At 40.3% G+C, this 21,517-nt stretch overlaps 1 protein-coding gene across 4 annotated transcripts in view; it reads left to right on the forward strand.

Moving 5' to 3' along the window:
* The first annotated feature begins 803 nt into the window (after positions 1 to 803).
* The window catches only part of Smpx (small muscle protein X-linked), a 48,143-nt gene continuing 27,429 nt past the window's right edge, over positions 804 to 21,517 (forward strand). For 2 of the 4 annotated variants that reach the window (XM_020152150.2, XM_020152149.2), the window contains exons 1-4: positions 804 to 1,045; positions 4,534 to 4,590; positions 15,279 to 15,365; positions 21,039 to 21,188. In XM_020152150.2, coding sequence (XP_020007739.1) covers positions 4,552 to 4,590; positions 15,279 to 15,365; positions 21,039 to 21,173 — 261 coding nt within the window. In that variant the 5' untranslated portion in view covers positions 804 to 1,045; positions 4,534 to 4,551 and the 3' untranslated portion in view covers positions 21,174 to 21,188. Of the gene's footprint in view, positions 1,046 to 4,368; positions 4,438 to 4,533; positions 4,591 to 15,278; positions 15,366 to 21,038; positions 21,189 to 21,517 lie in introns of those variants that run through there. The other 2 variants (XM_020152148.2, XM_074062641.1) reach the window with 2 other exon arrangements.

The raw sequence follows: 21,517 nt of genomic DNA on the forward strand, positions 1-21,517 counted from the left end.
AGAATGATGGGCAGTGGTTTCTGGTAAGAGTTCAGTGGCTCAACTGTGCTGTTGTGGCCTCAGACTTGGGGCTTGCTGTCATCCAGTGGGTGAATTTTAAAAGTCTGTCCGCTCTGTCGAATTCGTCTCCTGAAGGGAAGTTTTAGGATTTGGGGTGTTCTTTTTTTTTTTTTTTTAAAAAGACGTTTTTCCTGGTACCTGGTGCTGGCTCGTCTCATATTTAAAATGGACATTTCTTCTTTGTTTTGTTTAATTCTGTTCTGTTGCTTCCTTTGCCCTGGGATCAAAGTCCTTGCCACCAGTAGGGGCAGTCAAGTCAGTGAGTAAGGACTCTGGGCCCACCAGTCTGTCTATCTTCCACAATGTTTGACCGACGAAAGGGCAATTTCATATAGTCCAGTGTAATGATATAATTACCATCATTTTGTGAGTACATATCTAGTGCTGATTATTGAATAACATTAACAGCTCTTGAGTGACCAAGCTAGGTTTCTAGCACTGTTTGATGTCAGCACCCCTGCCGCCTTCCCCCAATTTTTATTGAAAATTTCTCATCTTTTGGCCTCCGGGCAATAAAACTAAAGATAGACTTTTCCTACTTTTTGAAGTTTTCTATATCCCCTCAGAAAATGTGAGGAAATATAGCCAGCCTCTTCTGGAAGATTAGGAGGGCAGTAAGAAATCGTAGCCATCTCCACAACTGACATTTGAGCCCTGCTTTCCACACAGTCAAGCCTTTCGGAGGCAGCCAGTGAATGGCTTGTATCAAACTCTATATTTAGGAAGAACAACTGTGAGCTATGACAGGAATTCTCTTTAACACTTAGCCTTAAGTCGAGTTCCCCTTCAGCCCCAAGTCAGGAGCAGCTCTCACTACCGGGAGAGGCACAGAACACTTGAGCTATTTCAGCTACATGAAAAGCATTGGAATTGAGATCGCAGCTCAGAGGACACCGGGCGTCCTTTCCAACCTCCAAGGAGCTTTGTTTTCTTGCACCTGACTACCTGGGACTTTCCTCAGGCAGTAAGCAAATACAGAAGGCAGGTAAGCAGAAGGACCCGGCACTGGCACCTGGGTTTTCTAAAGGACATTTCCTTGATATGTAACTTGAAGTGACTACTTATAACTTTGTAGGTGTGTGACCATGAGTGTAGCTTCTTTGTCAGTTCCCTGTTCATTGGTGGTACTGCTGCTTCTGTTTTATAAATTATGTGTGTATGTGTGTGGGGGGGAAGTGCCAAAATAATCGAGCAAAAGGTGACATCAACAAAATCTCCCCTGTCCGGATATGATAACTTTGACCTTGAAGCTCTGACAACCAGCATTATAGTTGGTCAGCTGCAGGCTGATTCCTGCTCTAAGCTGAGAATTAAACAGGTGAATTGGGGGCAAAGAAAAGCTAAAATGGCTAGTCTTTTGGTTTACCTAAATGCAAATTATTGTCAGAGTTTTACACAGTACAAGTTTAGAATGATTTTCTCCTTTCTCTAAGAACCAGGCTTGATTTCGGTTATAAAGTTCTATCAATGTCTTATATGTAGATAGAACTGTCTTTTTGAAAGCTTCACTTTGGTCACAGTTTACCTGTGCCCAGCAAGTTAGAGGGCAGCGCTCACTCTCTCTGAGGCATGGGACCTCAAGAGTCTCTCTTGTCTCCCAGCGTATTTAAGGCAGAGTGAATAAGGAGTTAGTTCAGACAGCTGAACATCTTTCTACACCCTCCTCAGGAAGTATTTTTAGCAGCAGGACAGAGATAATTCCCTTTGAGATAGAGCTTTACCCATCGACTCGACCTTTAAAAAGAACAAACAAAGCTCTTCTTTCCAAATATTGATTCTCCCCTGAATCTCTTCTTATTAAATTAGTGATAGTAATACCAACAAATTTTAGTAAGTCGAAGAGTTTTATTTAGAAGTTAGATATTATGTGCTGCCCAGTCAAAATTAAATGGGGGAGGGGGTATTGTCCATGACTCAGCATACAGACCATTAAAAGTCCCCACTGACTTTCAGATCTGCTAGGAAAACTCAACTGTGCTTGGCTGGCAAGCATTTTCATTAAACTATAGGCATTGTAAAAGTCAAAAGACGTCTTGTTAAACTTTCAGTGTTTCCAAATTTTAGCCAGAGCCAGGAGACAGACACAGTAATTGAGTGTTATAAAGGGTACCTCTGGATGAAAAACAGTGGCCTCAGTGGGAGTGAGGTGTGTAGCTAAGGCTTAGCTGGCTTTTTGGTTCCTGGAGGAAGCATGCAGAAGAGGGAAGGTGCGTCCTATACTCTCCATCCCCTGATGGAGGTGAATGCAGGGCCAGAGCAACAGCCAGGGAACACTGTCTATTTTTATTCATCAGTGTGCTTTGCCCTGATTTCGCTGCAAATAATGAGGACAGTAAGAACTGCTGCTGAACTGTTTCTCTAGCCTGTTCATGAGGAATGAGAGCTGGGAGCTACAGATGTCTCTATAGAAGATTAACATGGATGTGAAGAGATTCGGGTGCAAATGAGAACACAGCAAAACTCTATAGGAGACAAGGCCCATCCATCTATTAGGCTCAGAATTTCCAAATCACCCTACAGCAATCCAATAGTTAATACAGTCAGTGAAAAATCAAAGTCAACTTATTTTTAAAATCAATAGAGCATAAACAAAACAATTATTCATTGCTTATTTTTTACATTTCAATCTGCTATTATAACAAAGAAATCTCCTAATTCCCATGTTTTACATCAATGTACAATAACTTTTTTAGAGTTCTCAAGTGATATTAGTAAAATTTTAGTTATACATACACAGAGAATACAACTTGCTGAGATATTTAAAGTCCTGTGAAATTATTGCTTTGCAGGCCTTCTATTAGTTTTTGAGGAATGGAAACCTTCAAAATTAAGGCATTAAGTATTTCGTTTTGAAATTGAGCAGCATACTCTAGATCCAAAAATTAAAAATCCTTCATGTTTCTTTGACACTGAAGATAGCAATCTACTTGAAACACAAAACAAAATGCATCACTGATTGTTCGATTTGTGGTTGTAATTTAATTTTTGACCAGATTAAAAATAATCCTACCTAGATCTTTATGTTTGGAAGCTAGATTTATATATTATCAAAACATTCAGGTGAAACTTTAAAAAATCTCCATTGTTTTATGTAAGCAGCTCCAAAAACTATCAGGATACACTAATTATAGAGGTTTTTTAAAAATATGCAATTGTTTAACTTCATATAGTAGAAACTAAGACTTTAAAGATCTACAGAACAAAGCCTAAGTTTTTCACAAAGTTCTTCTCAGATCTTTTATTTCTACAGGTGATGAGAACTGTCCTTCCATCAATTCTTCTCATACTTAAGGCTGCAGGTCAGACAGCACTCAGAAGTCGTTAACTCTGGGCAATGGCAGTAAGCAATAAGTATTTGCAGCATGCATTAGAGTTCAGAAAGCCTTTCTAGCAGCACTGTGTAATTTTGAATCTTACCACAACCTGTGAAGCAGGTAAAATTGAAGGAAGAGGAAATGGGTCTAGAAACATTGGAGGACATTGACCAGGTTATGGCAAACACCAACACTGCTCTCTGTTCATTTACTCATGTGTGAACACACACACTCATGCCAGTCAACAGAGAAATCAGTCAACTTATTTTATAGCTAGGGTTTAGAACACAGCATGTTTTTAATTCAATGAGTTTGTCACGTTTTACTTGGTTCTGTGCATGTTTAACAGATGGAGCTACAAGAACAGGCCTGAGCTGGGCTATTATTGCCTGTTCCTTTGGCCCCAGTAAACCAGTTTATGTCCCCAAATGTGCTCCAGTCACAATGCTGTAAGTCAGGCCTCACTTGTGTCGAAAGGCAGTGGGAAGAAAGCACTTCTGCATCTTGGGGATCTGACATGGTCATGGAAATCCTACTTGTCTTCTGAGTCCGTTGTGTTGAGAGGAAAGCAGGGAAAGGGGTGATGGCCTGTGTTCACATAGCCTGGGCACCCTGCAGAGGGCTGAGGGGACACGCAGTGGAGGAATGAGGCCCCGCTCCTCTGCTCTTCCACACAGAACGGAGAGCGTCCTGGCAGCAGGGTCATCCTACAGGCCATTTCTCTTTGGGTAGTCAAGGAAGAGCAGGTGCTCTCAGTGGGCTAACTCGCCACCCTGGCAACAATGAGTACAGGTCAAAAAGGCCCGAACAAAGGTGTTTTATTCCCACCACTTTTTTGCTTGGCTGTTCTTGGCAGAGGGTCAAGAGGGCAGAGAAGGAGATGATAGGGCCTTTCAAGTTTCTGATCGCCTATCATTAGCATCAGGGGCGAGGCATCTCAGCATTTCTCGTCCTGAATGATTAATCGGAGCTCTAGTGTTCCCTCTCTCCGAGGCCTTGAGAAGGAAACTATCCAAGTAACTTTGAAAACTGAGACTGAAAGAATATATGGCCAGTGAAAGGGGTGACTGCCCAGTTGAATCATGAGTTAAATTCTAATTTATCAAGACCTTGAATCTGAATGCTGCTACCTCTAACAGTTTCTTACTTGTTTTTTTAGGGATAAGACTTCGTGAGTATGTCGAAACAGCCAGTTTCCAACGTCAGAGCCATCCAGGTAAGTAGGTATATTTGTGTTTTAACATCAGCTCTGTGACTTTTAGCCTGATTGCTTAACAAGTCCTACTTACTGTGATCATTCACCTCAAACTGATTATTAACATCAAGAAGAAAAGAATGTTCCTTTTTATAAGACTCTCAAGGAACAATTGAGAAAGGATACAAGACTGGTAAGGTATAACTGAGAAAAGGGAAGCTACTTTTGTTTAATTATTCTGTATTGTAAGATAATCAAAGTTTATGAATGAGAACTAAATTACCTTCTACACAAATGTAGCGTGTTCACAATAACCTATTATATACTTTTTGAAGAGCTAGAAGAGAGGAGCTTGAAGGCTCCAAAATAAAACAATGATAAACAGCAGGAAATGCTAATTACCTGCATTTGATTGGTACATATTGTATGCATATATTAAACTATCATACTGTTAAAATAGCATACTGTACCCCATAGATATGTATAACTATTACATGTTAATTGAAAAATGTAGTACATTTTTTGATATGTATTTTTATATGCTTATTGATAGAGAATCAATTTCCATTGTTCTATCTAATTGATATATGGATATATTAATGGGTCACAGTTTGTTTAACTCATCTGTTTCAAATACATCTTTTGGGGCTGGGATTGTAGCTCAGTGATACAGGGCACAAGTAGCACATGTGAGGCTCCAGATTCAATCCCCAGCATCAAAGAAATACAATCAAATAAAACATATTTCCTTAAATAACATCTGTTTTTTAGTCGAGTTCTTCCCAATACTTGGATATTTATCTCTTAAAGTCTACGTGTTCTCCTCATGCCATCCCAGCAATCAAATTCTTTTGTTGTTTAAACTGACCTAAGTGTCACCCTCAAAAAAGAAGAGAGAGAAGCAAACATGTTGAAACAAAAATATAATTATGAAAGTAACTTTCAGTGTTTGTGGGGTCTTTTCCTGGGAGGTGTTGAACTCAGGGCTTTGCATTTGCTAGGCAGGGGTTCTCTCACCATGAGCCACACTTCCAGCTCTTTTTGCTTTGGTTATTTTTGAGATATGGTCTCTCTCTCTCTCTTTTTTTTTGCCCAAGCTAGCCTGGACCATGAGCCTCCTATTTAAGGCTTCCTGCCATAGCTGGGATGACAGGCATGCACCATCCTGTCCAGCTTCTTTCCATTTGAGATGGGATCTCAGAAACTTTTTTGCCTGGGTTGGCCTGGAACCATGTTCTTCCAGATCTCAGCATCTCTTGTAACTTGGGAAGACAGGAACATTTCACCATGCCCAGCTGTTTATTGAGATGGGGTCTTGTGAATTCCCTGCCAGCCCAGCCCAAACCATGATCCACCTGATCTCAGCCTCCCAAGTAGCTAGGATTACAGGCCCACCTACTCGTTTTTACTCAATTTGTTATTTCTCTTAAGGGCTTTGCATTTGACTCTCAAATGATTCCCACCCTGAGACTCTCTTCACAATGCATTTTTAAAAATTGCATCTTTCCTTTCCATCAACATGGAGCCCACCTCTGCTTTCTCCAAAGGAACTTGTTTTCTTTCTGGACTTTTCTGAATACTGCAGCACAGGCAACAGTTCCTGAATATTTTAACTCTTATACACCACCACAGCATAAGCACAACCACAAAGGATTGAGCTTGTTTTGGAGTGGCTCACATGGGCTGGACTGAGAACACATCATCAAGGGTTTCAGAAATTCTAGCATACACCAGTGGTAAAGATGGGTAGAGGGACATTCCTTACTTGTCATGACTAATGAACATCCTTAAATTGATGAAATTCTTAAGTGGCAAGATGTTATATGCAACCTCTGGAAACCTGTCATTGGACAAGCTACCAAGGAGGGGTCAGTACATTCCACACTGTGACATTTAGCCCTCTAGCGTCTACCTAGTAAGGCTCTGACATATCCTGACAGTGACAGTGGACATTCTTCTACCTCTGAGACCTACAAGCATCATTGAGCCTTTGAATTTTCTCTTTTACTTGGTGTGCAAGTAGACTCTGAAATCAGACTGCTGGGCTTCTGAGTCCAGCTTGTGTAGGACTGTGGGGAAATTACTTCCCTCCATTTTACCTCTCTGGCCTCCATTTCCACATCTGTAAAATGGAGATAATACTAGAACTCACCATGTAGGGGTACAGGTACATGATACTGAAAACAAGCCTAGTAAGCACTCATTGAAGATCCACCATTATTATAGTTATCATTCAGGGGTGCTTTATATGAGAGTTATGTGAACTAGTATGATTTGATCACTGCACTCAAAGCTCCTTAAGTGTAAAACATAAAATTTCCTCTATTTTTTTCAGGACACAAAATACAGTCTTGAGCTGCTTTTTTCTTCTCTTCCCTTTAAAACTGAAAGTGTATTGATTTTTCTTCCATAGTGCTCTCTGGCCTCACTCAAATCTGTACAGAAAATTCACCGGCATTTTATTTACTAATTTTGACCTTGGTATATTTTTAGATCTGTAATATTTTTTAAAGAAACTGCTGTTGACTATTTTCAATAGCTGTTATGCTGCATTATCAAAAAATCCATCCACTTTAGCAACAACAAGGGCAATGCAGTTGTTCCTTATGGATGTAGTGTTTGTTGCTTCTTTCAGTATATTTTGTGCCACACAAAAAACACAATTTAATGCACCTGTAAATGAAATATTATTTCTTATGGCTAAATAGGATCAGCGCTATCTGATATTTTTCTCTCATCTTTGCTTAATCTTAAGTAGGGTACATTGAATAAAATATGAAAATGGTTACACCATACAGAATGGTTTATAGTAGGAACATTGTCTAAGTTACAGTACTCTCTGAAACAAATGGAAAACCTGAACGATGGGGCAATACCCTCGTTGTGTAAATACCACTTACATGTTCTACTCAATACATTTTAGCCATACTCACATCTTTTTATTAGAACTCTATCTCTAGTTCAGGTCAACTGTCGTTTTCTGAGTGCATGGTATGTGCCAGGCACTGTGCCAACTATAGAGTACACAAAGATTAATTGATACCTGATTCCGGCATTGGAGGCACTCAGAGTCCCCAGTACCTACTAGGGAACTGTAGGGTAATTGGGAAAATTGTCTATCCTCTTTTTTGCCTCTATTTCCTCATGGGTCAAAAAGGGAATTAATAACAGTGGGTAGCTCCTAGAGCTTCTGAGAGGGTAAAATGAAGTTAATGCATGTAAATGCTTAGGCCAGTGCCTGAATAATTGTAATTGCTTAATTAATAGCTATTATCATCAATCAGTCATCATCATCCTCTAGTTCAGCTGTTTTCATAATATGTTCCCTAGAATACCAGTTTTATGGGGATTTTAAATGAAAGGTTTCCCTAAGTAAGTGTTTGGGAAAATGTCTCAGAGTCAATAACGGGCAGGCTTTTCAGGAGTTGAACTGGTGCACCTGTGTGTGTCAGAAAACATGGAGTCGAAGAGTTGCAAATCTCTGCTACCTTCATTCACTCTTAGTTTACCTTTCTGTAAAATGGGGGACACTATACTACTTAATAGGGTTGTTACAATGAATAAGATAATTTCTGGCAAGCTTCAGGTTTACAGTACACAATTCCCCAGATGGCTCTTCCAACCATCTGTGTAATGTGTGGAATGCCCTTGTTTCAAGTGCTCATCTCCTTCGTGTACCAGAATAAGAGGGCAGCCAGAGCTAGATCCACCCTCTTATTCTGGTGAATAGATGTCTTTCCAGTGCATAATGAAGAGATGACCTTTGAATTGTAAGGGATTCTAAATTTACCCTTCTTTCCCATTGGATTAAGTCTCAGCCAAGGGTGTAAAAACATCCCTGAAGGAATCAGTTGATTATTCATAGCTTGGAGAGGGACTTTGTTAAGCAACTGATAAAGTTCTGTAGAGAAGTTGGCAAACTTTTTCTATGAAGTACTTACTGCCTAGTAAACATTTCAGGCTTTGAGGTTATTTAGTCTGTTCCAGCTACTGTACTCTGACATTATACCATGAAAGGGCTGTAGGCAATTGGTACGTGAATGAATGTGGTTGTTTTCCAATGAAAGTTTATTTACAAAATTAGGCAGTGGGCTACCTTTGTCCCGTGGACCATAGTTTGCCAACCCCAGTTGTAGACCCTCCAGGTCGCTTGTTACATCCCACTGTTGATGGGAATGGAACTGTGGCCAAGGTAACGTCAGCGCACTGTACAGCAGCTCTGCTCCCTTCAGATGGATGACATTGACAGGTGTGGAGGGGAACCAAGATCTGCAGGAAATCTAATCCCATCAGCCATCTGCTTGGTGACTTTCTCTAATGAGACCAAGTGATACCAGCCACTGGCAGCATCTGACAGTCCTCCTGCTCCCTTCTGAACACACTCGTTTGAGAACTATCACAGGCCTTCTAGGGCCTTGGTTCATGCAAAGCCAATCTTCTCTGGGTTGTCACTTGTCCTTTCTCTCCCCATTGATCAAAGTATCTTATTATTTGTCTTCTCCTGTGAGATCTGAGAATGTCACAGCTGACTGGGTAAGAGTCTTGTGTCCTAGTCATAACTCTGCTATGTGATCTTTTTTGTTTTTGTTTTTGCAGTTCTGTGGATTGGACACAGGGTTTTGTGCTTCCTAGGTAAGCACTCTACCTGGTCCTCATGATCTGCAAAGGGAGATTGTTTTAGTAAATGACCTCTAAGCCCCTGCCCAGCTTCTAATCGCCTGTGCATCTCTTGAGAATAGTTTCTAAGGTTCCTTTCTGGGATGGCACTGATAGCTACAGTTATTCCCTTACTGTGCACTTGCTACAGTGCAATGGCATTTCCATAGGTCATAAAGTTAGGCTTGCAGAGAGGAAATAATGCTTCTGGAATTACCCTGGATAAGGAGGAGGATGAGAGCTTGAGCTCAGTTGTGCAGTCTGAGCTTAAAGCCCAATATTTCAGCATTATCTAGTCTTGTTACCTTGACACAGAGCACAAGGCTGGATGGATGGCTGTGGGCCATCTGGAGGGTAATCATAAGTGCTATGGCTACTCAAGGGACAATTACCATGTCATGGACGCTGGGTCCCTGCTTTGTAAAGAACTCAACTGACATTCAGAAATAGCGTCAGCATTTGGATGAAGAACCTACACCAATTAGTCAGGTTAAAAGTAAGTTGGTTTGGAGTGAAAAGTCAAAGACTATACTTACTTGATGGTAAGCATAGTCTGGAAATATGAGCAATCATGATCAACTGAATTATTATCTCTGGCTCAAATGACTTAATCAAGCTGTGTAATCAAACTAAATCTAAGTCTTTTATCAAATGTTCAAAAGAAAGATTATATGAGCTCTGCCTCTTTAGGGTGTGTGGCTTCTTACTATGGGGAGTTTTTCATTGCTACCCAACCATATATGTATATTAGCAGTACTGGAGTTTGAACTCAGGGCTTTGCACCTGTTAGGCAAGCACTCTACCACTTAAGTTACACCCTCCCCCATCCATTTTTGCTTTAGATATTTTTCAGATAGGGTCTCAAGCTTTTTGCTTGGACTGCCCTCAAGCCACAATCGTCCTACCTCCACATCCCATGTAGCTGGGATTACAAGCATGTACCATCACACCGGGCTTGTTTTTGAGATAGTGTCTCAATAACTATTTCTCAGGCTACCCTCACACCATGATTCTCCCGATTTCTGTCTCTTGAGTAGCTGAGATTACAAATGTGTGCCACCATGGCTGGCAAGAACAGAATATTTTGATGCCCCACATTCTAGTACTTCTTTCCTCACCTATTATCATTGCTCTTGCACTTCCCAGGGTATAAAGCCTCCATGAAAACAAAAAAATACACACAATCAGGTGTTAGGAACACTGTTTCCTGTGTAGAATTTCTAGTTTACAAATAGATTCCATGTACATGACAATACTTGTTACTAAGGAACAGACTATCATCCTCCATGATTGTTTAGTTAATCCAATACATTCATTAGGCTAAAATCACACAATGATATAGGTCTTCCTTCAAAATTTTATTTAAGTCTAAAATGCAAAATTAACTTTCTTTTTTGGGGCAGTACTAGGATTTGAACTCAGAGCCTCACACTTTCTAGGCAAGCTATACCTCCATTGTGTTTTTAATTTGTTTTCAGATAGGGTCTCCTGCTTTCTCCCAGGTGGGCCTCAGACTCTGATCTCCACCTCTTAGGTAGCTGGGATTACAGGCATGCACCACATGCCAACAAAAAATTAACTTTCATTTGACCTTTCTTTTAATGGAGAGTCAAAGACTCTAATCATGGATTTAGTGTTGGTGACAGAAAGCACTAAAATACATTGTTTATGATTTCCAATGCTGATTTATTTAAAATGTAACAAGAATGTGAATAGAGCTGTGTGACTCACAAGTGGGTTTGGTGTCACTCCAGCTAATGGTCTCTGCTGCTCTGCCCAGGGTTCCAACCTTGTGAAATGAGGCAAGCTGTCGTGTTCTGGCTAAAAGATGTCATTTTAATGCCGACACTTAAAAGTACTTAGGAATACAACCTGCCATGCAACCAACTGGACACATTATCCTAATAGCTGTACAGTACGTTCTTGAAATCTGCTTTACCTTGGATGACAAGACTACAGTTGAGTCATTCAGGAAATTACTGAAGAGAACAAAAAGTGTTGAGAACAGAGAAAAAAGAAAACCTTTCAGCATGAAACATCATGGGTGAAGAAAAGTGGCTGAGTGGGAGTTTCTCAAAATCGTGTGAGGTGGGGAAGTTTTGTGTGTTTTCAATCGACTTCACATTTCAAGAATCTCTAGGCGGTTAGGCATTCTAGTGATACAGAATTTTATTGTAAAAGAAGTTGACTCTATTTTAGTTGGTAGATGTGTGTGTCCATCTGTCGCTCTTATTTTGGGCTCTGGTGTCAAAAAGGAATCTCATTTTTCAATCAGAAAACACACCTCTTTCTGAAAGTTTTCTATAAAGATGCTATAAATCTCAAAATGTCATACCCTGCTCCTTTCAGAGAGGGAGTAGGACTGTGAGAACAGGAAAGAGCTACTGAAAATGCAACCCTGTAGAATTTCCACTGTCTGCATCTCAAGTAGAATGGAATCAGGAAGGCTATAGATTCTGGCAGGAGGTGCTGGGGACCTTTAAAAATGAAAGACAGAGTCAGAGGGCATCATCTGAAACACATACGCAATGTTCAGAACCCTGACAGCGGTTCAGCAAAGGAGAGATGGAGTGCGGGCAAAAGGAGAATGATGGCTGTGGAAAGCCAAGTTCAATAGAAATTGTCAGCACTCAGTGGCCAGCAGCTATCAGAATCTAACCCAGTGGGGAAAGAAGATGTCATCCCATTGTAAACCACACAGGAGTCACTGTGCAGGGAATATTGTTTCCAGAACCCTTCTGGCTCAAAGCCTGGAGCCAAGCAAGGAGAACAATACAAATAATTAAGGGAGTGGTAGAATTAACTTACAGGGAATTCTTTCTACTTTTCTTCACCAGGTGAGATCAAGGACAGTATAAATTTCACATCAGATAGGTCTTCTATCAGGGAACCGTATCCTGTTCTGGCAAAGGATGATCTAGAAGATTTTTTCCATTTCCAACTTGGAGGATGTAACAAATTTTGTATAGCTTGGGCAAGTGATACACTGGGTGTATTTAAAAATATCTACCATGAGTAAACCTCAATGAGGGACAAGAAATACATAGGGTTGCCTTACAAAAGGAAAAGACAAGAGCCTGCTGCTTTCTGTGCATTTATACACAATCTATATAGAGAAAGAGCTCCATTGGTTTTTTTTGTGGTACTGGGATTTGAACTCAGGGTCTTGGACTTGGTAGGCAGGTGCTTTACCACTTGAGTCATTCCCCCAGGTCTTTTTTGCTTTAATTGTTTTGGGAATAGTGTCTCTTGTTTTTTCATGGGACCAGCCTGGACTGCAATGATCCTCCTGTCTATTGTCATAGCTGTGGTTACAGTTGTACACCACCATATCTGGCTTATTTGTAGAGATGGAGTCTGCCTAACTTTTTGCCTGTGCTGGCCTTGAGTGATCCTCCTCATCTCCATCTCCTGAGTAGCTACGAGGAACTCCAGTCTCATACTGACTCTTGGCGATTAATGCTAAGCTTTTTCTGTGTTTGTTCCTTTATAAAAATGTAGCTTATATTCCAGACACATTCTGAGTAGTAAATGCCATACTCAATTTGCAGGTGGAAAAACTGAGTTATTGAAATGCATTTTATTTGAATTCAAGCACAGAGCAAAGCAGTGAAAAGGACAAGGTTATGACCCAATTCTCTGGCTGATGGAATAAGAGCAGAGATGTATAGGTCTACATTTTCTTATTAAATTCAAGTTATAAGGATTTTTTTCTTATGGCTGTAATGTAGTGGATAATTTTCAGTCAAATATCACTGCCCTAAATTACACTAACGAAACATATGTAATGGTCTCATTACTAGTATAATGCATGCCACAGTTGACAAAGCACTCTCTCACACTCCCTTATTGGTGCACATTAATGACTGGACACTTGACATGTTTTCAGGCTGCTTTTGTTCCTGTCAGTATTTGCCGTCATAAAAACCCATTGAGGTTCTTGATTTCTTGAGTGATGCCTTTAGGAAGAAAAAACTATCAAGTGAATGAGTGAGTTAATGGCTCATTTTTCAATGTGGCTTTTGTTTGATACCTATTCTAAAATTATCCATTCTGCGTATCCCTTTTCAAAGGCCACTTTCAAAATGTAAGTCTGCAGTTTTAGCATTCGTTAGAGCTAACTTCCATCAAGTGAAGAGAACTCTTTGGAGACCAGTTTGGTGGAGTGAAAATATCTGACTCTGAAGTTAGACAGCTTCCATTTGAATCCACCTATGACCCATGAGAGGCTCCGTGAGGTTCTAAAATCAATCTCGAAACAAGAAAATGTTTATTATATTAACACATTTCCTTACTGAAAACTACAATTGACTATAGAGCATATGTATTTGATTTAATGGGTTAGTTTAGCAGTCAAGTTTCTAAGAAACAATATATTAACCTGAATTCACTATTAGGAAGATGTCTCCTGTGAATGCTTAATAAATGGGTTGGGTGGGGGTGATCTAAGTAAACTTTTTATGTGAGAGGGGAGATTGGACCTTTCTGTGTAGCCCAGGCTGGTCTTGAACTCACAATGCTTCTGCCTCAGCCTACCTAGTATTAAGGCAGGTACATTTTGGAATCATGAGGTATGGCTCCATATTGGCCCCCATATAAGACCTATCTTTCCCCCTATCTTATGCTCCCCTATCTATTTTTTTGGTGGTAATGGGGTTTGAACTCAGGGCCTCACACTTGCTAGGCAGGTGCTCTACCTCTTGGGCCACTCTGTCTTAAGGTACATACTAATCAAAACCACTTCTTGGCTTGTTGACCCTATTGGAATGGCACCACATTGATGAATCTCTTTTATTATTTGCCACACACACATTGGGTCTGTTTCCTTTCTGTGGGATCTACATTATTGTAGTAGGAAGGGGAGCTTTAAAGCCCCTCGTTGGGAAAAGTCACTTCCTTTCACTGCACGTGAGCAGAACACAGACCTTCCACACTGCAGGAACGTAGACCCTGTGTCATAGGTTAATAGTTCCCCTGGCAACAGAGTTTATACCAGGGGCTTCCAAATGTACCTCACCACACTTCATAATCATTTCATTTAGTGGCCTACCAAAGTCATCCAATCTGTGTCATAAGATAACAAAATATATTGTTCTCCTTGCCCATGCATCATTTCCACTCATGACATGAAAATGAAATTTCAGCATTTCAAACCCACATATTCAATTACTCATAGGCAATGTTTTATCTTCAGTGGAAAATGTGTTCTACATTTTTTAAAAAGTGTGTAATGTATGTTTTATTTGAGTGATACTACTAGATGAAGATGCTTTTGGTCTGCATTAAATATTTGTACCTTTTTTGATGCCAGGGCAAAATTCAAATGTACATACTCTCCAGTTCAAATTACTGTGTCAGCATATTCTTATGTGATTTAATGTTCAGAGTGTTGCATGTTTACTAAAGGGTGTTTATGTTTAGCACTGATGGAGAATAGTATGTTACCTTATTAATGGATAAGAACTGATGAGTTGTGATACAAGAGGAACTTCACTCTGTAGCACTTTCCTTACTCCTTACTGTTGCACACAACAGTGTGTTGGAGAGAAGGTAGAAGAATGTCAATTCCACAGACCCAAGGGGATGATGGAACAGTGGCAAGATGTTACAGTGCACAGCAGCTTAGGAGGTGTGAAAGCCCCTCCTACTTCCAGTGCTGTGGTGTATCTGAAAGGAAGCTAAGGTGGATAGCTTCTGCAGATGCTCTCTCTCCTTTCCTGTCATTATGTGTTCCTTCCTGATGGGAGAGAGGAAAATAACATGCACCACAGGAGGGCAACAGCCAGAACAAACTGCCTTCAAAGTCTTCCACCCAATAAGAAATCGTAAAATCACTATGCAGACCTAAGGATGAATACCAGAACTCTGTAATAAATGGAAGTCAAATTTTCCTTTGCAGATTTTTGTGCTGTTAATTCAGCAATTTTTTGAGATAAAAACCTTGGAAGATGTACTTTTCAGACGCATTTTTCCTCACAATGATTGCTGTCTCAAAGTGTCATTGCAAGTTCTTACTTTTCTTGAGCTAAATTTATCCTATTTTTCTCTTTTAGGCAAATATCAATATTCCAATGGGCGCCTTTCGACCAGGAGCTGGGCAACCCCCCAGAAGAAAAGAATGTACTCCTGAAATGGAGGAGGTGAGGAAAACTTAGGTGTCAAAGTCTAGCGAGGCCTGTCTGCTCTTGAATCCTCACTAAGAGAGGGCAAAGGCGAGGCAGGGTGATTCTCCAGAAATCATGTAGTGTGTAGATTTCTGTAGTTGTCCTGTTCAGGCAGCCAGGAAACTCTGTCCCTCCATTTCTGTCAGCCAAAGTTAAGTACTTGACATGGTTACTTAAAGTTACTGAACAGTTGTTGACTGATTTTTGTTTGTGGTGGGGAGAACATGGCCTCTTAGTTGCTGTTGGTCTTTTGAGAGTCAGAAGTTTTCAATCAGGAGCTTTTATTGAACTGAGCAGGATGTATTTAGTACAGCTTCTGATGGGTGATGAACCCAAATTAAAGCTCAGGAAATAAGCACATTTATAACCAACCAACCAACCAACCAACCACAAACAAACACCTTCACCTTCCTTTGAAAAGAAGACTTTTCAAGGGAGCCTATCTAGTCTTCCTTTTTGCATTTTCTCTCCAGTTCTTCAGTTATCCCCCCAAATTCACATTCCTAGGTTACTAAACTGGAGGCTAAAATACAACAAATGCAACAGATAGGAAAGGGTTCCCTCTTCAGATCTTTATACATTTTTTACCCACACGTGATTTTTCTGCTGAAATCTGAAAGGTCTATTTCTGAGGGAAAAAAAATAAGGTTTTGGAACATTTTATTAGCACAATACAAGGAAAATAGAATTAAGCCACAAAGCACATCAAACTATATATTTTTTTCTTTTTAAAAAGGTGAAAAGGCTTTTTAAAAAAACTTTTTTGGTACTTACCCCCAAAGAATATCTATCACCATTTCAAAGTTTCTTAATAAGACTTAGACCTGGATCTAACTTTTTCTCCTGTGAATATTTTTAATCTGGTCCTGAGTCAGTGGTTCCAGCCTTCTATCAAGAGATAATTTTGAGAGGAAGAGATGAATTATTTGAGCGACATCACCGAGGTCTAGAGTTTCAGCCATTAAGTCACTTTTAATAAATAAAAACTTTGAACATACGAGTTGAAAAGACATGACCCTATCCTGCTTTTTGTCTATATAATCCCACCTTCTGGAGCTTCTAACCGGCTTCCAGTGAACTCATGATCATGAGCCCTCCATCTGGGACTTTGTCAACTACTCAAGTCTGTGCTGGCCAAGTGGGATAAACTCCATCTCTTGGAGGGTTGCTGTGAGGAAGAAGTGAGTGATGTAATGGATGTGGCATAGTCTAGTAGGTATTTGATAAATGATTGCTCATCAACTTATCTAATTATCCAATTTTCAGGAAAGACCCCTGGGCTTATTGTTTTGCATGTTGTAAGAAAGGGGCATGAGGAGTTAGAAGGGACTGCAGTGGAATTCTTCCTCCACCTCCATTTAGTTGTCATTAGATTTTTCTTCCCAGGCTTCCTCTTAAGCTGTGTCTATCACCACCATGGCAATCAGTCAGAAGGTAGCTTGACCCTCTTTCCTCATGAAATTGGTTGATGTAACAGCTGCATTAGAGGCTCACATCTCACTCTTTCTGTGGTACACATGGCCCTTGATTTCACTCTGTACAACTGGTACTTTCCTCCATATGAGTGTCTCTCTTGGGGAACTAGGGAAACACTTTGCTTTCACTCTTGCCTTTTCCTTAATCTGATGGTTCCAACATATTCTAAAATAATCAAGAACTGATAACACCTGGTTTGTCAATGCACACTTTATAACCAGCCAAGTATACAAATAGTCCACTAGTATTCCTCAAAGGATAGAGGAAGTGAGGTATCCACAGAGATCCAGAGACCCCCTAGGAGTGTTCCTTGAGTTTGGCAGGAGCGTGGAATGTTTCCTTACCATACAAGTAGGAACTCTCAAGATTTGTGGGGTCTTAGGTAGGGAGTAGCCTCTCATGACTCAAGATCTGGCCTGGTCCTCAGAATAAGTTTCTCAGAGAACCAACATTGCAAGGGAGTAGCTGGGTAGGTTGACTACAAGGTGGGTTAAGTAGGATTTCATGGGTTATTTTGAGGTTATAGTTATGCTACTTATTTTGGCATAATTTGAATGAAAATGGAGTCTAAATATGAACTAACATACATCCACATTTATTGCCATTATCCAAGTTTGCAAACTCAGAATTGCTTATTTTCATAGATCTGGGCTTCCCTACCAAGACTTGCATTAGGAGAAATATAGTATAATGTGGGGATCATAACGTACCATCCCTGACTTGCAAAGGTCATTTCTGTCACAACCAGTAGGTTCCTCATGTAAACTCAGAAGGTATTTTTACCCTGGCCCCCTCTCAGTAGTGAAGAAGATGCAGTCCATCAGGAAGGCAGAATGAGTCTTTGGCCATTTGACAAGATCTGGCTGTCTCCTGTCCTCCTGTGGCCTCTGACAAGCCCTTTGCTCTGCCCACAGAGCAGGAGTGTACCCTCTATATGCTTGCCTCACCAGACACTGGCTTGTGCCTGGCACAAGGGCCTTCTAGCCAAATCCTTGTAAGCAGGGCTAACCTTTTGCATAAGACAAGCAGCTGCTTGCTTGAAGTGATCTGAAGGGTACTGATAAGCCTCCACTAATCTTCCCAAATCTCTCTTTTGCCTAAGATAGCATCATTATTAAGCCACCAAATAGCACATTGGGACTTTCTGTTAAATATTTCCCTTTTCATACTGTCCCTTTACAAGATGCAAATACATTATTTAAATCTCATCTTAGCTGCGTGGCCCTGGACAAGTTTTTTAGCCTTCCTGTGCCTGAGTCTCCTCAAGTGTAAGACAAAGATAAGAGTAGTGCCAGATTTATAGGGTTGGTGTGAGGGTTAGAGGAGTTAGTAAGGTACCTTAGAACAGCAAGCAGTGGTAGTGTTTGAGAATGAGTGAATATGTCATACTTTACGGGAGACTCTGGGGAAAAACTCAGTAGAGTATCTGGTAGTGAAGAGGGAGATGAAAATGCTGGAAAATGCAAATCCTCTGAGACTCCCAAGGCAAGCATTTCCCTTCACAACAGGCATTCCTGAAACTGGGAATGCTGCTATGGCCGGTAAGCTTTCTCTCACACTCTCTTTATCTAAAGCAAAGAATGTCTTCCATGTCCATTCTCAAGTCAATTATCTACTTATGAAAAATATACTTAATTAGCCAAATGGGTTATCTGGAACCCTGTTTGTTCATGCTTTAATTTACTGTAATTCTTATAATAAGAAATTCATAGAAGCAATGGAATCTGATTTCCATTCTGTTTTAAAAAGATGAGTGAAGATTCAATTTAAAAATGCACACCATTATCCCCCCTTCCTATATCAATATCAGAATGTTAAATTATTAAATATACCCACTTACAATTTTCCACAATATGCCATATGACCATATCGAATTCTAAGTCTTACCTTGATAAATAAACACAGTTATTGAGATCATGGTAACTTGGAAGGAAGATGATCAATATTAAATATTATCATTATTTATCTGCATATTTTCACATCATAAATCTTTACATATAGACACCCAAGTACAGATATTGGCTTCATGTGTTAAATGTACCAGTATGGCACATTTCCATGTAACAACACTAGCGAATGTGACTTACTTGGGAACTTAACAGAAGAAATTGAAAACATTTTTCTCCTTCATGGTTCTTTATTAAGATCTACCCACCTAACAACCGTGGGAACATTTATAAGTGAGGAAACATTTTTCATTTCACTGCTACACATATTAAAAAAAAGCAACACTTTATAGCTTTGTTAAAAATTCCTTCCTGGAAGCTCAGCAAAGAACATTTTGGAATACCTTGTCCTCCAAGTGAATGTTTTACAGTTTTAATTATTAATTCTATGTCTGCACACTTACACATGACAAATGTGTGTGCACGAGGAAAAACAGCCAGTCCTATGGCTTGTACATTGACCTGGGGAAACGATGTCTTCCAGGTATTTAAGCAGGTACAGTCAACATTCAATTCTTTTAGCATTTCTTGTGGGTAATACGAAAGCTAATTTCATCAGCACTGTACCAGATTCAGAGAAAAGCGACCATAGGAAAAACCCTTAGGCCCCTCAATATTTTATACGACTACTGATTCCCTCCAATAAGCAATTTAAAAACGTTTCTATAAAGGACATGTCTACCAAGTAATTTGTCAGAGTTTGGAGAAGCTCGAACACATTCTTCCTTTAGATCCAAACCAATTTAAGAATGGGACCTAGAAGCCAGATGGAGACTAACATAAAGCATCTGCTTTAATACCCAAATGACAGGGCTGCTGAGTTAGGCTGGGGGCACAGGGCTTCACAGGAAGAAACATGCAGTTTCTTACATATTTTTCTCCCTTGGAATTGTATTGGTTGCTGGCCAAGCAGATGGAAGAGCAGTGCTAGTCTTGCACTGGGGACTGTGTTCATTTGGGTCCTCCAAGAAACCCATCCAAGGATGGGATTCGATATGTGAAGTAGTTATTGAAGAAAACACTTGCAAGAGAAAATGGGAGGGAACTGCAGGAGGCTGGAGAACCCTCAAAACATGATACCGGGGAAGACAAGAGGGACAGGGGAGGGCGGAAGCTGCTCAGACTTCTGTGAGGTTCTCAGGCCAATTCTTCTGCCCAAGTGGCTTATCAGAGAAGGCCCAAGTTAAAGAGCCCGCCTTAGGATTCCTGGTGCACTCAGTCATTGGTTACCAGTAGGGAAGCAGGACCTAATGACAAAGCAGCTGGGCCAGTCATTCAATTACCTTTCTTGGCAGTAATCTGATCCAAGGCATGTTCTCAGAGCTGCTAAGGTGATCAAATGTCCTCCCACGCCTTCCTCTTCCCAGAACTGTTGAGATCCTGTCCCTCTCCCCCTCTAGCAAATAGGAGGAATGGACTAATACAGCAACTGATCCTTTTGCTATGTGTGTCTGGTGCACATGCATAGAGACGTGAACTTGTCCTTATGGTAAATTCTCAGGATTAATTAGTTAAGCAACAGTCATCAAGTATGCATGTGTATCTCTGTAACCAGGCATTGAGAGAGCCAAAAAGAGGACAGGATGTGGGCCTACCCTAAAACTGTGCTTAAAAACATAACAATATTTAATGATAGGAAATTTAAGACTTTCCAAAGCAGGAGGCAAGGGCTGGGCCTGCTCTGTCACACCCTCCTATTCTGTGCATATTCACAGAGGTTTTCCTTATGTCCTTTTCATCTTGTTTATACTTCCCAAAGATGTCATGGGACCCATTCTGGCAGCCAATGAATTCCCCCCAAAACTTTGTAACTCCTGGACTAATCATTAGAGCCATCTGTGCACTAAAGTTCCACAGATTTCTGCCATTGAGCATATTATGATCATATGATATCAAATTAAATTTGGTGTATAAGATGCTTTTCTCGGAAACACAAATCCTTCTAAATGTGGGGAATATTAGTTACCAGATGTTGAACAATACTCTAGTGTTTTCTAAGCCATGTCAAAATGACTTTTCTTCTTTCAACTTTATTTTACATTCCTGTACAAACTTCAGGATATTTTATTGAAACTCTGAGGCCATCTCAGCAACACAAGAGAAAGTTACTCAGCTAGAATGACATTCTAACATTATTCTTGCTTTAATTTTTTTCTGGTTCGTGCCATGAGCCAGAGAGATCAAATGTCTTTTTTAGTGAGTTGAATTTCTCCTCCTGTCTCTTCAGGGCGCTCCTCCCACCACAGATGAGGAGAAGAAGCCAATTCCAGGAGCGAAGAAACTTCCAGGACCTGCAGTCAATCTGTCGGAGATCCAGAATATTAAAAGTGAACTGAAATATGTCCCCAAAGCTGAACAGTAGTTGGAAGAAGAAAAGGTGAGTGAAAAACTAGTTTCTTTGTCTGAAAGAGAGCACTATAAGATGGTTTAAGGAAGCCTTCCACAGTAGGAGTCTGGGATTCCAGAAGTGTTTATTAGTAAGTTCCAATGGCATTCAATTTAGATCTGCATTTGAGGTGCAGTTTTCTGGAAAAGGCAAGCTTTTGGTCTTATCTTATTCAATAACTAGTCAGAGAGCCATTGGATCCATTGAGGCTGTTTGCCTGCTGTCCTTTTTCTAATCACTCTTCTTATTTGAGGAAGGATGAGGTTAGGAGAGGAAAGGAACTTGAGGAGCTTTTGATCTTGATGTTCATGGAGCCCTCC

The sequence above is a fragment of the Castor canadensis genome, chromosome X, assembly GCF_047511655.1.
Source record: "Castor canadensis chromosome X, mCasCan1.hap1v2, whole genome shotgun sequence".
NCBI classification, from domain to species: domain Eukaryota; kingdom Metazoa; phylum Chordata; class Mammalia; order Rodentia; family Castoridae; genus Castor; species Castor canadensis.